The following is a 17007-nucleotide window of genomic DNA, read 5'->3' as shown; positions in this document are numbered from 1 at the left end:
AGCCCCTTAAGAACACAGCTTCAGTTTGCTTGTTTGGTACTTAAGGATACAAGCAATTGTGTCATTTATTCTATGTGTGGTTCAACCATAGTTTCCAACTTTCTCATAGATTGTACTAGCACATATTATGTGCAATTTTTTTTAAAGAACAAAAATTACTTTAATTTGATGTGTTAGGTACATATTTAAAGTATAATTTATTATGAAAATAAATCCAAATAAGGCAACAACCCAAAAAATAAATCAAACATACTTTTTCTTTTTTTGAAACAGTTTTTGGAATAATAATGAGTAAAAATAGTTACTTTTCTTTATACTTTAAAGAAAAGTAATTCAAAATAAATCAATTTATTTGTTCGGATGGACTGGGTAAGGTACATATATAGAACAAAACAATTCTGGTGCATCTATAAATTAGAAAAGTAACACCTAGTGCAATACCATTAAACTATACAATTGATTATTTTTATCAACGCACTCACAAATTTTATGTAGTAAACTCGTTTTATGGGTGCCTCTCCTGATGGTAGTGGGGGGGAGGCTGTAACCCCTCTCAACGGTAACTACAATCCAGAAGTCTAGATCAGGAATCCCAATCAAACCAAACTTTGGCGATTCAGTTTGGAAGTTAAAAAAGTGCTTTATTAGCAAGTGCAATTTTAAAAGCAATAAAAATATAACACACAAGGTCCTACGCGTTTCGTTTGTGTTATTTTTTATTTGCTTTTTAAAAAAATTACACTCTCTTTTTTTGTATACATCCTTTACAATGACGAATGCGAGAGCAAATATTTGTAACAATGAAATAACATGTCACATGGAATGTAACAATGTCCTCTTCTAACAATGTATTGTACTACATGCACTGTGTTGTCGTGTGTGTTGTCGTGACTGTAATAGTGAATGTTTTTTATTTCTGTTAAAAAACATTAATAAAAAAACACTGTGGTTGAAGGGTAAAATGTGATATTTATATAGTGTACATTATATGCCTAAAATGTCAGTTTATTTTCTGTAGTTACAGGTCACTAAAGGAGTGAGGAGTAAAATACAATTTAATTTCATACCAGATTTAAGATTCTGGTAGGTGTGATAATCATCACAGAAAAAAGTTAAAGTAATTGATTATTATTTTGGTGTGCATCCTTTTGTATTTATACAACAAAAGCCCCTACATGCAGTGAGGGAAAAATGTATTTAATCCTCTGCTGATTTTAAAGGTTTGCCCACTGAAATCATCAGTCTATAGTTTTAATGGTAGGTGTATTGTAACAGTGAGAGGCAGAATAACAAAAAAAAAAAAAATCCTGAAAAACGGATGTCAAAAAAGATATACATTGATTTCCATGTCAATGAGTGAAATAAGTATTTGATCCCCTATCAATCAGCAATATTTCTGTCTCCTCTCTCTCTCTTAAAGGGAATGCTCCTAATCTCAGCTCGTTACCTGTATAAAAGACAGAAGCAATCAATCAGATTCCAAACTCTCCACCATGGCCAAAACCAAAGAGCTGTCCAAGGATGTCAGGGACAAGATTGTAGACCTACACAAGGCTGGAATGGGCTACAAGACCATCGCCAAGCAGCTTGGTGAGAAGGTGACAACAGTTGGTGCGATTATTCGCAAATGGAAGAAACTCAAAATAACTGTCAGTCTCCCTCGGTCTGGTGCTCCATGCAAGATCACACCTCATGGAGTTTCAATGATCATGAGAACGGTGAGGAATCAGCCCAGAACTACACGGGAGGATCTTGTTAAGGAGGGAAGTGCTCATGCCATTGTACAGAACACTGGTGAGACCTCACTTGGAGTATTGTACGCAGTACTGGAGACCATATCTCCAGAAGGATATAGAGAGTTCAGAGAAGGGCTACTAAACTGGTTCATGGATTGCAGGATCAAACTTACAAGGAAAGGTTAAAGGATCTTAACATGTATAGTTTGGAGGAAAGACGAGACGGGGGGATATGATAGAAACATTTAAATACATAAAGGGAATCAACACAGTAAAGAAGGAGACTATATTTAAAAGAAGAAAAACTACCACAACAAGAGCACAGTCTTAAATTAGAGAGGCAAAGGTTTAAAAATAATACCCAGAAGTATTACTTTACTGAGAGGGTAGTGGATGCATGGAAAAGCCTTCCAGCTGAAGTGAAGTGGTAGAGGTTAACACAGTAAAGTAGTTTAAGAATGCATGGGATATGCATAAGGCTATCCTAACTATAAGATAAGGCCAGGGACTAATGAAAGTATTTGAAAAAATTGGACAGAATAGATGGGCCGAATGGTTCTTACCTGCCGTCACATTCTATGTTTTTATGTTTCTATCTCAAGGTAGCTGGAACCAGTCACCAAAAAAACAATTGGTAACACACTACACTGTGAATGATTGAAATTGTGCAGTGCCCGCAAGGTCCCCCTGTACAGGCCCGTCTGAAGTTTGCCAATGGACATCTGAATGATTCAGAGGAGAACTGGGTGAAAGTGTTGTGGTTAGATGAGACCAAAATCGAGCTTTTTGGCATCAACTCACCTAGGCGTGTTTGGAGGAGTAGAAATGTGTACGGGGATTACAGGTTTTTAAGAGATGAGAAAAAAATGGGTCCTTTTTGCAAACCCTAACACTGGAACTAATGCCAACCACAAGCCTAACTACAGTGTTAACCTTTACTGTAACACTAACCCTAAATGCCAACGGTAACCCTAACCCTAAATATGAATACTACCAAACCATAACTACAAACACTAACTAACCCTAACTTAATCCTAACCTTAAACATTAACTATATCCCTAAACAGTAACTGTTAACACCAACTCACCACAAGAACGAACATTAACTTTAAAGACTAACACTAACGCTAAATATGAATACTTCCACACCCTAACAACTAACACTAACTTACCCCAACTGTAACCCAATCTTAAACATTAACTATAACCCTAAACAGTAACTGTTAACCTTAGCACTAACTCACCACAAGTGAGTTTCCAATAACCAACACTAACTCTAAAGACTAACACTAACCCTAAATATAAATACTACCAAATCTTAACTACTACTACCAATTAACCCTAGCCTTAAAAATTACATATAACTCTAAACAGTAACAGTTAACCGTAACACTAAATCACCACAAGAACTAACACTAACTCTAAAGATTAATGCTAACTCTAACTTTACCCCTTAAGGACACATGACATGTGTGACATGTCATGATTCCCTTTTATTCCAGAAGTTTGGTCCTTAAGGGGTTAAAGACAGACAAACCCTAACCCCAATGCTAAACCTAAATAGAATGTTGGAGGGATTCCCCCTGCTGGTGTTAATTATCTTCTTCCAGTGCAGAGCACTCTGTGAGCACTCTACATTGTCCACTCACTGCTTGAAAGGCATTACTTCCCTCTCAGCTGCTAAATCATATTGTGACAAGCTATCACAATATGATTTAAAGCCCCCTGACACAGCGATCATACACAGTGATCAGCATGCAGAGCCTGGTGCTGATCCTCATCTGCAATGAGTGAACTGATCTGTTAAAGGGTATCTTTGGTGAGGACAATATTGATGTCACTAGACCATGGGTGTACATGGAAGTTCAGCCACGGTAATTTAAAGAGCTGAGTGCAGTGCTCACTTTGTGTGCTGCACACAGCTTATCAGTAACCGTGGGGTCATTAGTTGTGGCCCCTAGCTGGCAGAGGGGATCCCCAGGTATTCCCAGTAACCAGCAAGGAAACAGTATCAAATTATTAGGGAGGTATGGAGGACTGGACAGAGACAGTGTTTATAAACCTGAATGAAGTGAGCATTCAATACAGGGAGGCAAGAAGGACTGGATAGAGCAAAATCTGGAGTGAGGGCAAAAATGAAGGAGGAATTCAACAAGCAGTGTATTGGACTGTGTACAGGACTCATATTGCAGTCATGCTCACAGTGTTTACTGCAAATGAAGAAGCTGATTACACGTCTGTCACCAGCACGCACTGCATGCTTGGAGGAAAGACGAGACAGGGGGGGATATGATAGAAACATTTAAATACATAAAGGGAATCAACACAGTAAAGGAGGAGACTATAATTAAAAGAAGAAAAACTACCACAACAAGAGGACATAGTCTTAAATTAGAGGGACAAAGGTTTAAAAATAATATCAGGAATATTACTTTACTGAGAGGGTAGTGGATGCATGGAATAGCCTTCCAGCTGAAGTGGTAGAGGTTAACACAGTAAAGGAGTTTAAGCATGCGTGGGATAGGCATAAGGCTATCCTAACTATAAGATTAGGCCAGGGACTAATGAAAGTATTTAGAAAATTGGGCAGACTAGATGGGCAGACTGGTTCTTATCTGCCGTCACATTCTATGTTTCTATGTTTCTATGTTTCTATGTTTCTATGTTTCTATGTTTCTATATGCTGAGAAAATACTTTTTATGCATAGATTTGGCATGCGTCAGTCTGCAACAGTGTTCTGTGCTGACAAGGTCACGTGTTTTGGAGGTGTCATTGCATTTCGGCACAACATGAGTAATTTCTCTGTTGAAATGCTGCATATACAGACTGCTTACACAGCGACCATTTCTAAAAGCAGAAGTGATCATGGTGGGTGGAGTAACCCTTTAGCGGTTAATGAACAGAGAAACAAAGAAAAGGATAGAGAGCACCTCACCTGTTCACACCCACCTCCAAGTAATCTCGTTTGTACAAGACTGTTGATCTGCTGCATAGAATATCACTGTCCTTAGCTATGTCAACAAATCGTAACATACAGGACAATACTCACCTGTCTCACAGTGCGTCCCAGTGAATCCTCGGGCACACACACAGCTGAAAGTAGAACCAATATTCTTGCACATCCCACCATTCAAGCATGGAGATGAAGAGCAGGGTCTGACCTCTGGGGGAAAGACATCAGAGCCAGATGGTCAGATGGAAAAATAGTAAAAAGTCCTCAATATTTATATGCTCTATTAGACAGACTACAAACCTTTCTTTAAACCATATTTTATTGGGGTTTTGGAGTTTATAAAAAATGTCAGTTACAAATAGACATAAAAACAACAAAAAATTATTCAAAGAATTATTGCAATCTTTACACAGATATGTGATTAAAGGATGGTGAAAAATTCTACCAGTACATAGAGACACCACCTTCTCTCAGTGAAGTGACCAATTATGTACAAAATACAATATCACTAAAACTTGCCAATGGAAAAATTGACTCTCTCATGCCCTGGGTAACTGATATATATACAGTGATGGGTTCTTGATACCCTAGAGGAATTTATCATGTCTGGTCTATGATAGGCATTCACAAAAATATTTTCATAACTGAAAAAATAAATCACTGGAGGCAATAAAAAAACAAAAAAAACTCTCTAAATAAGGGACACATAGAGTGAAATTTAAATGTAATTTAGTCCCAGGAGAGTTGCATGCAGGTTCTGCGACTGCTTGAGACTTGAAATAAAGCAAAACTGACGGATTCCTCCACATAAGAAGAAAAACACATCAAACCCCCCCAAAAGAGGAAAGGAAAACAAGAGGGACCTTTATTGACAACTTTGCTCAGACATACAGTGGGAAGGAGTAAATCAAACCTGATGCGTTTCATGCCTACTCCAGCCCTTCCTCCAAGACTTTGAGCATGTGCCGCAGTAGGCATGAAACGCGTCAGAACTGATTCAATCCTCCCGAGCCATGATGTTACTTTAATTCAAAAAAGATCCCTCTTTCCTTATTTGTTTTGTGGCTTCAGGCATTTTTCTTCTCTTTGTGGAGAAATTCATCAGTTTTAATTTATTTTGGTTCACAAAAATATTACCTTCTCTCCCATTAAAGACTTAACATAATACCCGTAAATTGGCCTCTTTCCTAACAATCATTTTGTTAATGGATGGAGCTCAGTATTCGGGTATACAAAAATAAAAGGAGTTTTTAAAAAATATTTATAATTCTTTATTTTTGCAGTGCATGGATTAGTGTACAAACTGGTGGAGACATAAAATCAAAAATACAGAGTTATAATAAAGCTTATCTAGTTATGGCTCTCAATATCACTGCACTCATTTTTGTTTTAGTTAGCATGCAAGAATAACACGAAAAGTTTACGAATACAATAAATTTCTTGTCAGGATTGTCACACGTTTGTAAAATTCAAATTAATAAAACAGATAAAATAAGATGAACACTGTTCCTGCATATACCATTAAACAAGATGTCAAATCCTAGCCTGTGCTGCATACAGACAATTTTTAGAGGTTAAAGAATACAAAGCGAGTTATATCGAGCTAATCTAGTCGGACAGGCTCAATCTAAGCACAGGAAATCCTGAGTGGTATCAAATAGTGGCACAGTGCAGGAAAAGGAATAGCATGAGATACCAAGGTAAAAATAAAATCTGTGATAAACTGAAGATTATCAGATAGCGTTATGGGACCACTGGACTCCGGGACACCCCAACATTAGAGTAATAAACATCCCCCTGGGCCTTGTGTCATTGTCAGGAGAGGGAGAAAATAAGAAAAACTAAAACAGAAAAAAAACAAAAAAAAAACAATAATACTATATTTACACAAGGGCAAGCAGAGAGGCATATTTTAAAGAATGAACACCAGTCAGAGATCAGACGACACGGCAACCGCCATCCTGGGAGTGGAGCTCAAGCTGCAATTCCAGTATCTGGATCATCTGATCCCCACCAGTGGCAGGAGTGGAGTCTGTGCATGAGAGTTCAGGTAGGCTGCAGCAGCAGTGTATAAATTCAGGGCTCGCTTTCCGCCCCTGGATGAGAGCCAGCTTCACTATTTCACAGACTCTGGTAGTCACTGTAACCAAGTCATTCCCTCTTCCAGGGTGAGCAGAGGGTCTAGATGGTGTGCGCCTTTTTTTTCGGCGGGCGATCCTGCACTTCAGTGATTGATGCTTGGAGGCAGTGCCTTGAGGGGCTCTCGGCCCGGATGGCTCAGCAGTTGAGTGAGCATGCACTTGCTTGTGCACTTTGCCCGAGGGAGGCCTGCTCCACTCCGGCTGCTCATTGCTCTCAGGAGCGATTTCCCGCTCAGCCAGGGTAGCCTGCTCATGTTCTACGATTTTCCGCCAAAAGCTCCGGAAGATATGCAGTGAAGCGCTGCAGTGAAGATTCCAGGGAGCCGCACTGAGGCGTGGTGCTGCTCCCTAAATGTGTATTTTGCATTTATTTTGGTCTTCACAGCAGCACCACGTTTGAATGGATACTATAGGCATGAATTTTTTTTTTTAGCTTAATGAAGCAGTGTTGGTGTATAGATCATGCCCCTGCAGTCTCACTGCTCAATTCACTGTCATTTAGGAGTTAAATCACTTTTGTTTCTGCTTATGCAGCCCTAGCCACACCTCCTTAAGCTGTGACTGACACAGTCTGCATGAAAACAAAATGGTATCTTGAACAAATGTGCTTATTGTAAATATTCCCAACTACATTAAAAAAAGGCCAAAAATAAGACAAGACTACAATAACAAATATTGGACTATGAAACGTGCATTTATTATTCTTATTCTTGACAGAAAGATATAAAAGCGCAATAATAAAGAATAAACACAACTTGAGAACAATCTCAATTCAAGTGTCACTGGCCATCCTGTCAGCTACCTGAATCAGCAATTAGAACAGTTAGCAGATGGAGGAGTGACATAGCAATGAGGAGCCCAAAAGATGGATGAACACAAACAAATACCATGCTGTACCCCTTAATTCTACAATTTCCAGACTCTGTTGAAAATGTCTGGGCTACCCTGTCAGTCTCAGTGAAAGATTTGTAGGAATATTGATAATTGACCTAATTGTTTGGCATGGTGGACCAGATCGTTTTCTGCATTATAACCTAGCAAAGGCATGAAAAAGAAAATACTCTGATGCTTGCCAGTACATCTCCTCTGGAGATACTGATTTGGCCTGGACACAATGCCTTTGAGCAAAGACAAATTATGACATCTGGGTACTGGAATGTTTGTTTAGCATACCAGAGTGGATAGTGGGGCGATAACACTCATTGTAAGGAACAGGCATGCCTAGATAAGGAGCCATATTAATTACAGCAGTGTCCTCAGACTGATTTACAGAACAAGTGGGTAATATACCCAAGACAGTGAATAGTTGTCTCCTTGAATTACTCACCAGTCTCGCAATCTGTTCCAGTGAATCCCTGCGCACACAGGCAATAGTAGCTGTCAGACAGATCTCTGCAGGTCCCACCGTTCAGGCAGGGAGATGAAGAGCAGGGTCTAAGTTCTGGCAACAGACATAGAGTCAGAATAAGACAAATACAGACAGGATGAGATTAATAGATACACATATTGCCAATAGAAGGCATTTTTATCACGGAATGTCCGCCTTTCATCTTATAAACCTGTATGCATCAAACATTTGTAACAGGTGTCATGTGAGGAAATTTTTTAAAGAGTTTAAATTCAGATTCATTGTTTACGTTTCTACCATTCGCTCAGTGTCAGGTGGTAATAGTTCTCTATTTTGATGAGTTGATTATATGAAGCTCTTAGACCACCAATAACGGTGCCTGCCGGCACACATGAGGATTTTCAGAAGACCCTGGTGAAGCAGGATTCCATAGGATATGCACAGCTTCACTACCAACAAAGCCACAGTAATTTCATCATTGGGTATGGGGCAAAATAATTAAACCTGATCAGCAGAATCTATTAAAATATTTTATCGAGGAGTATATCAGAGCATATGAACTTAAAGTGTTCAGCCTGTTCCCATGTGCTCCCCACCCCCCCCCCCCCCCCCAAGTAATTAAACAGGCTGAAAAAAAGCCGCAGCATAGATTCCTTCTCCTTCCCTCCATACGGATATTCAAGGAAATTAAAATATGGTAGATGTTAGGGTTTACAATTATGTCTGCTGCATGCTACCCTACAATATGTGTAACTAGTCAATCATGTTCTAACAGTTTAGATTCTAACCTGGCATTTGCTGCCTGCCTCTACAGCTGGAAGTTCTGCCTCTACAGCAGTACAGGGCTTAGCTCATTGGCTGAGAGCAATCAGTTGACGCGCTCAGCCAATGAGCTGGCCCTGCACTACAGAGCCTTGCTCTTAGCAATTGTTTGACTACTTACACTAAGGGCACCAGGGCACTATTGGCACCATAACCACTACAGTTTGCTGCAGTGGTTATGGTGCACGGAGTGTTCCTTTAAGCCTGAGAACATAAAGGGACATTGTCATGCAACCATCCCACAGAAGATACTCTGCAATAAGAAGAGATTGTAGATGATACAGATATATGTCCATACTTCCATACAGACATGAGAACAAAGCATGTTGTAATTTTGGTTTAAATATATATTTTATTCTACACATTTTCTAGCACACTTGCTGGATACATTTTAATTCAGTTTATGGATAAAGCAAAAAGACCAGTAGCCAACATGGGAGTAGTATTTAAACATATTACCTATTATCGGTACATAAACTGTTCTATACGGTCAAACAATGCATTTCACATAAATGCAATCTAACAATTCTCACACACTAAATTCAACAAAACATCTTGCAGCCCGAGAAAAAGACTGAAAAGCCCGAAAATCCCTCGCAACCAGACCTCCTCTGGCAGCTGCCTGAACCCTGATGATATGGGGAAAAAAAGCAAGAAGCTACGACCGGACCCGGGCTCGGGTTCACAAGATATTGGCACTTACATGCGGAATGCAGCGAGGCCGACACACGCCAAGATGGCGCCCGCGGAGGTTTACCCGCATCTGTCCTCGGACGAGGACAGCAGTACAGCCGACCTCTCTCCCCCGCCGAGGCGACGAACGGAGCCACTGGCAGCCATAGCGCTTGGGGACTCGGCCCCAGCAACGAGGGCAGATATCAAAGCCCTGGTTGCGGAGATTCAAGCCATGTTCAAGGCTGACTTGGCGCCAATACGGGAGGAGGTATCTGCACTCACTACCCGCATGCACACTATGGAGGAAAGCATGGCAGGCCACAAGCTCGCCCAGACATCCACAGATACTGCCATAGGAGCACTGCAGAAACAACATGCTGATCACCAGGCTCAGCTAGCCAATTTGGAAGACAAAGCCAGGGCACGCAACCTACGAATAAAAGGCATTCCGGATGCAATAACTGATACAGAACTTCCCCACTACTGCAGGAGGCTCCTTGCCACCCTTCTCATGCCCAAGCACTCCAAACAGATACTGGTGGACTCCTGCTACAGGCTAAATAAAACAGCTACTTCAGCCCAGGAGACGCCTAAAGAAGTCCTGCTCAAACTGGTACGTGACGCTGACCGGGGCATTATTATGGGGGCAGTAAGGGGTACTCCCACGGTGCCCTTTGAAGGCGACCAGCTTGCTTTTTACCGTGACTTTTCTAGAAACACCCTGTCCTGGCGGCGCTCTCTTAAGCCCATAACCCAAGTGCTTCAGGAGCAGTCTATTACCTACAAGTGGGGCCCCCGCAGGCTACTTGTCAGCAAGGCAGGGAAAACACACGCTATCTCACACCCTGCTGAAGCCTCGACCTTCCTGCAAGCCCTCGGCCTACCGACAGCACAACTACAGACTACAGCCCACCCAACCTGGAATGTAGCAGACATCACCCCGTTCGTGCCAAGAGGAAGCACACCCAAGACAACGACACAGCCACCCTGAAAGTTGGGACTGAGTGTTGCCTGTGCACTACCATATGCACGCGCACAAATACTATAAATGTTGCATATTCCCTTTTCAGTTTATCTGAAAGGGACCAAAAGTTGCTTATATGTTTCTATATGTTTTCTATTACTACTATGTTATGTTGCCGACTCCGTAAGCCTTAGATCTAGCTCAGTACCTCAACACCCTTCCCCCCTAGCGTTATCAAGCGGCGTGCCAGCGCAAAAATAGCAGCCCTCTGGGTGCATTAAGCATAACCCCCGCCCTCAGGTACAACTTAACAAAAAGAGACCTCACACCCGGCTTCGAGGGCACCCAAGCCCAACCATGAGTGCCTCACTATAGCTTAATCACCAGGGCGTATTGTACACTGGCCACGAGGCACATAAGGCCCAAGATCACCGCCCTACCCAGTCATGAGCTAGAGGACAACCGACAGGGAAACATGGGTAATCCCGCATATTTAAAACTAAAATTGTGTAGTCTAAGCTAAGTGGCGAAAGTATCCATGTATTGTGAAATGTTTTACCTGCTGATCACGAATTATGTTATCTTGTTTGCCAATACACGCAAAAATAAAGAATTTACAAACAAAACATCTTTTCAGAATTTGTATCCAAACTTTGATCATGTTTGCATTATAATCCTTTGATTAGAATCAAGAAATTGATTAAATGTAGTTTTGGGTTCTAAGCAGCAAAAACAATATTAAAAAGATACCGGATTGGTATGTGCACTATTGCCAAGTTAAATACATATTTTGTTCCAGTCCCAAAACCAGGGTTGGAGTCCTGCAGGAACACGTGGGAACGGAGTCCCTGCACTTTTTCCACAGCAGCTGCCTTAGGACGCACCGGCCCAGGGAGCGCTAGATCAGAGTGACTGACAGGAGGTGGGCGCACAACGCTCCCTCCTACCAGTCACTCTGTGTGTAGCGTGGCAGTGCGCACCGCTGTCCAGCAACACTATGGAACAGAGAACACTATGAGACAGGGGAGGAGGGGAAGAACACTATGGGACAGGGGAGGAGGGGAAGAACACTACAGACACGGGAGGAGGGGAAGAACACTATCTGACAGGGGAGGGGGTTAAACGGGAAAGAACACTATGGAACGGGGGGGAAGAACACTAAAAATGAGGGAGAGGAACATTAAGGGGGGTACTAAGGGACAGGAGAGGGAAGGGAAAAGCAACACTGGGGTAGGGGGGACCACTAAAAGAGAACATTAAAGGGAATGGGGGCACTAAGAGACAGGTAAGGGGGGGGGGGAGAGGAACACTAATGGACATGGAGGGGAGGAGAGAGGAACACTAAGGGCCATGGAGGGGAGAGTGGCACACTCCGTCTGAGTGGGGAGAAAGGTACACAGAGGGACATGAGGAGGGAGAAAGACACACAGAAGGGCTTGGGGGTGGAAATACAAAGGGGCTGGGGGTGAAAGAGGCACAGAGGGTCTGGAGAAGAGGAAAAAGAGACACAGAGGGGCTGGGGGAGATAGACGGGCAGGTGATAAAAGAGAAACACACAAAGGAGCTGGTAAAAGTAAAAGACACAAAGGGGCTGGGAGAGAAGGAGACACACAAAGGGACTGGGGGGAGTAAGATGCACAAAGGGGGGTTGTAAGAGATACACAAGGGAGGTGTAAGACACACAATGGGGAAAAATAGAGGATAAGATACACTAAAGGGGGTGAGACATTTAAAAAAAGGAATAAGAAACAAAAGATGGGTTAAGAGGTACACAGGTGAAGATGCTTTTGGGTGGGGGGTGGATCTTGGGTGAGTTCCCACACTTTTTTCCCCCAGGACTTGACCCCTGCCCAAGTCTCTAGTGCACTGATAGCCAGGGACGTTTTAGCCGCGAGGCAAACAAGGCATTTGCCTTGGGCGGCATTTTCCAGGGGGCAGCAAAAAACGCCGCCCCCAAATGCCCAAGGCAAATGTTTTGTTAGCCTTGCGGCTAACTGACATGCTGGGCTGGCGGGCGGGCTGCTGGGCGGGCGAGGGAGGGAGCACTTCCTCTGAGCTGTCTGCTCAGCTCTCTCGCGCGCCGCAGAGTGAGGCTGGGAGGCGGAGCCGGAATATGACGTCATATTCCGGCTCCCAGTCTCACTCTGCGGCGCGCGAGGGAGCTGAGCAGACAGCTCAGAGGAAGTGCTCCCTCGCCCGCCCAGCCGCCCAGCAGCCCCACTAGACCCCCATGAGAAAGAGAACCCCCCCCCCAGGCTTTCCCAAAGATAAGGACGCTGGGGGGGTAAATTAAAAAAAAAGTGTTAATGTGAGTGTGTGTGTGTGTGTGTGTGTGTGTATATGTCTGTCTGTCTGTTAGTGTGAGTGTGTGTGTCTGTTAGGGAGTGTGTCTGTGTGTGTATATGTTTGTCTGTTAGTGTGTGTGTCTGTTAGTGTGTGTGTCTGTTAGTGTGTGTGTCTGTTAGTGAGTGTGACTGTTAGTGAGAGTGTGTCTGTTAGTGAGTGTGAGTGTGTGTGTGTGTGTGTTAGTGTGTGTGTGTGTCTGCCTGTTTGTGTGTGTGTCCGTCTGTTTGTGTGTGTGTCCGTCTGTTAGTGTGTGTGTGTGTCTGTCTGTTAGTGAGTGTGAGTGTGTCTGTTAGTGTGTGTGTGTGTGTGTGTGTGTGTGTGTATTTCTGTCTGTTAGTGAGTGTGTCTGTTAGTGTGTGTGAGTGTGTGTGTGTGTGTGTGTGTCAGTCTGTTAGTGTATGATTGTCTGTTAGTGAGTGTGTGTTTCTGTCAGTGAATGTGTGTGTGTGTATTTAGAAGGCGGGGCGGGGGGAATGGTTGGGCGGGAGGGGAGGGGGGCGTCTGAGTTTTGTCCTGACAAGGATACACCACTGCTGATAGCTAAATGTTTGGTCTGCAGCAGCTTTGGACTCCATTCCCATGAAGCTCAGTCAAGGAGTGGGTTGTATCTATTATTTGTATACATTGTCTCCAAGGAAAAGAATCACTGCTACGTAAATTATGTTATCTCTAACTGGAAGTGGGATATTTATCTCTATGTAGCAATTAGTAAAGTTTTAAGTTAAAAAAGCTAGTGAGGGACCGGCGCGGGGCCTGACTTCAATGCCTGCAGAATGTATTTGGTGAGAGCTCTGGACAAAAAAGGGCAGAAACAACATTCCCTGTCACACTGTAAACCGACTTTGAAGCAGCCCTAGCTTTGGTTTGACCCACCTACCAGCGTCAAGTGGTGTATGTATCTGACACTGTCTTGGAAGGGGTTCCACGCATATTGCAGCCTGGTGCGCACAGAGGAAAGGAGAGGCAGACAATCTCTCACCTGGAGCAGCCTGTGCCGAGTCAAGCATCGGCTGTTACCCTGCCCCCTCCGCTTTTGAACCAGTGATCCTGGTCCACACCCTGGAGGTCACTCTGAACGCTGAGGCCGGGCGGCAACACCTTAAAGCCAACACAGCGCGGCAAGTAAAATGGCGGCTGCTGTGTGTGCTTCCAACTCAAGCGGTGGGGAATGGGGCGTGCAGGACCGGCTGACCATGCTCTTCAATTATTTTTTATTTTTTTATTTTTTATTTTTTTTTAAATTCTTTATTTTTTCTGTGCATGGAAGGAACAAACATGAGTAAAGTGCCACAACAGCACGCATAGTGTATGCATCAATATTCACAATTTGGCATCGTAGTACTGCACATTTTTTCTAATGTTGTTAACAGTTAGGTATAAGCAATTAACATTTATAGGTATGGGTTAGGTTTTGTACATTGTCATGGATTAACTATACAAGCCGGAGCTTAGGCCCGTAGATGCAGGCTGAGGACGTACACAACCTAAACCAATATCGCTGGCAACAATTATACAAGCTTGGTCCTTTCTTATTAGCACTGACAAATTAAGAATACCGAAACTTTGGTTATACTCTTGTAGTTTGGAATGTGTATTGAGTCGTACTTTGAATGTGTGTGGGCTAATAAGAGGGAGTTATTCACACTGTGTATGTTACACGCTATACTTCTTGATGGTCTGTCAGCTATGGCAGTGTGCTGAGTCGTAGTGTAATTGGGCCATGAGTGCCAGGAGGGCAGTGGAACGTTAAAAGAGGGCCCTAGTGACTAAGTGTCCCTCGCTTCTCTGGTCATTGTGCGGGGGTTCAATGATTTTTGGGAGAAACTGACGGCTCGCCTGCAACCAGTGGCCCTAGCTGCAGTGACTACCCACACAACTAAGGGTCCCTCATTCAAGATGGAACAAACTGCAGAGCAAACCACGCATCTGGACTGAACATGGGAGAGACACTGGCAGCATGTCAGAGTGGCAATGAGCGGGCACAACTATCCATCATGCTTACATTCAAGTCAGCAATACTCTGTTGTATACCTCCCACAACCGCCTGCATTGACTGTCTAGAGTACGATTTCCCTACTATCTATTGCCTTATTACTGCCTTATGGGTGTACTACCATTCTTTAGATCTAATTAGCTATACATGTCTATCTATCTTTGATTACTTATCCGTTACTTCTGAAACAGATACAGATATGTGTGCCTAGCCTGTTCCTACTATACTAACAAATTGTGCAGTATATAAGAATGCCATGCAACTGTTTCACTATATGCCTTTATGTGTTTTACATTCTCGCTGTTATGGCTATAAAAGTTGGAATGTATTCTCATGCACAACAAAAATAAAGAAATCACAAAAAAAAAAAATGCTAGTAAGGTGCTTTTATGTATAAAAAGAGGTTTTGATTCACGTGATCCAAATACAATATTGCCTCTTTACAAATCAATGGTAAAAGCCCATCTAGAATATGCAGTGCAAATTGGGAACAAGATTTAAATAAGGATATTTCATGACTAAAAAAAACAAGAAGAGGCCTTCTCACCTGTCTCGCAATGTGTGCCACTGAATCCCTGTGGGCAAAGGCAGCTATAGCCACCATCCTGATTTTCACAGGTGCCTCCATTAAGGCATGGCGATGAAGAGCAGGGTTTGATTTCTGGAAATAAAGAAAGGAGTCTCAACCACAGGATGTACGTTTTACATACATTAACAGTGACACAAATAAAGACCCAAATTGACCTTACACACACAACCACAGTCTGCTATAAGTTTTCTTGATTAAATACTTTTACAAACTGTCCAACAGGAGATTGACACCAAGGCTACAATTGTAAAAAAGTCCAGTAGGCAACCAATGGGTTTCTCAAATTAGGTGTATGTTATACTATGATTAGGAGGTAATAGATTGTGCTTCTCGCATTCTATGATCTCCAAACTTACTATAGCATTGCACTCTGGGTGCATGTGGTTTTGTGCAAAGAGAACATATATCGTAGTCCATTCTAAGGTGTTAGTGCTAACTTGCCAACTGTGAAAGCAGTTATATGTTATCGGAAAGAACAAGCTCAAACAAAACATATATTGTCTTAATTTTTTTAAACTATGACATATTATTGTAGAGTTCTTTTGTTATATACAGTAACATTGTTATAATATCCAAAGGTCACTACAAGTGAAACATTTTACAAATTATAGATGGCATCAATTTTAATAATACGCTCCGTGACCCTAATAGTTTTTCACCATACTCCATAATATATAGTTTATAACAGACACAGAAGAAAGAGGTGGAGAAAAAAAAAAAAAAATTAAGACAGAAGATCTTCACAATTAAAAGGAACATGATAACCAGGCATCCCAAACTTTGTTGAGTATACCACGTTTAGAATTTTACCCCAGAATTTCTCCTTATACATTATTTCCATTGTTTTGTCACATCAGATTACAAACATACCAGATTCGCAGTGAATTCCAGTGAATCCCAGCATACATACACAGCTGTAACGGAGACCCAGATCCACGCAGATTCCATTCTGGCAGGGAGAAGACATGCAAGGCTTGAGCTCTATGAAAATAGCAAGAATATGAGAACTGTAATTCTGCTCAGGTTGTACACTGTGATACCCCCACAAGCCTGTACTGTTGGGTTAGCTAAGAAATGACAACAGATTAAATAGAATAAAATGTAACTGCAATTGGCGTTGCTGGAGGGAGGCCTTTGGGGGTTGAAGCCTCAGATGAAGGCTCCATAGCCCCGGATCTCTGGTGCAAGGGCCAGAGGATATGGTGTTTATATTTTAATTAAGGCCGTAACTTCTCAAAGCAGCAACCTATTATAAAAAGAAAGATCAGTTGTATTGTGACTCTGTCGTGTACTACAACCTCTGCCAATTTATAGGGGGAAGAGAATTTTGCCACACAAGCGTCTATTATTTTGGTATTAATGGATTGCATTTAAATTTCATGCTATGCTTTCACTGAATACCTGGAGAGTGACTGCATCACTCATGGGTAGAGAGTACG

General features: G+C 42.3%; 1 protein-coding gene across 4 annotated transcripts in view; it reads right to left on the bottom strand.

Moving 5' to 3' along the window:
* The window catches only part of SNED1 (sushi, nidogen and EGF like domains 1), a 147023-nt gene that overhangs the window by 57275 nt on the left and 72741 nt on the right, over positions 1-17007 (bottom strand). For all 4 annotated transcript variants that reach the window (XR_010086585.1, XM_063442408.1, XM_063442409.1 and 1 more), the window contains 4 exons: positions 16439-16549; positions 15527-15640; positions 8159-8272; positions 4787-4900 (listed from right to left, as the gene is read on the bottom strand). Coding sequence is in view for 3 of the 4 variants with exons in the window: in XM_063442408.1 (XP_063298478.1) it covers positions 4787-4900; positions 8159-8272; positions 15527-15640; positions 16439-16549 (453 nt within the window). In the remaining variant the exon portion in view is untranslated. The remainder of the gene's footprint in view (positions 1-4786; positions 4901-8158; positions 8273-15526; positions 15641-16438; positions 16550-17007) is intronic.

This window comes from Pelobates fuscus, chromosome 2 (genome assembly GCF_036172605.1).
Source record: "Pelobates fuscus isolate aPelFus1 chromosome 2, aPelFus1.pri, whole genome shotgun sequence".
In the NCBI taxonomy this organism is placed as follows: domain Eukaryota; kingdom Metazoa; phylum Chordata; class Amphibia; order Anura; family Pelobatidae; genus Pelobates; species Pelobates fuscus.
Note: the sequence above shows the minus strand (reverse complement) of the source record. Positions and strands in the feature narration are given on the sequence as shown.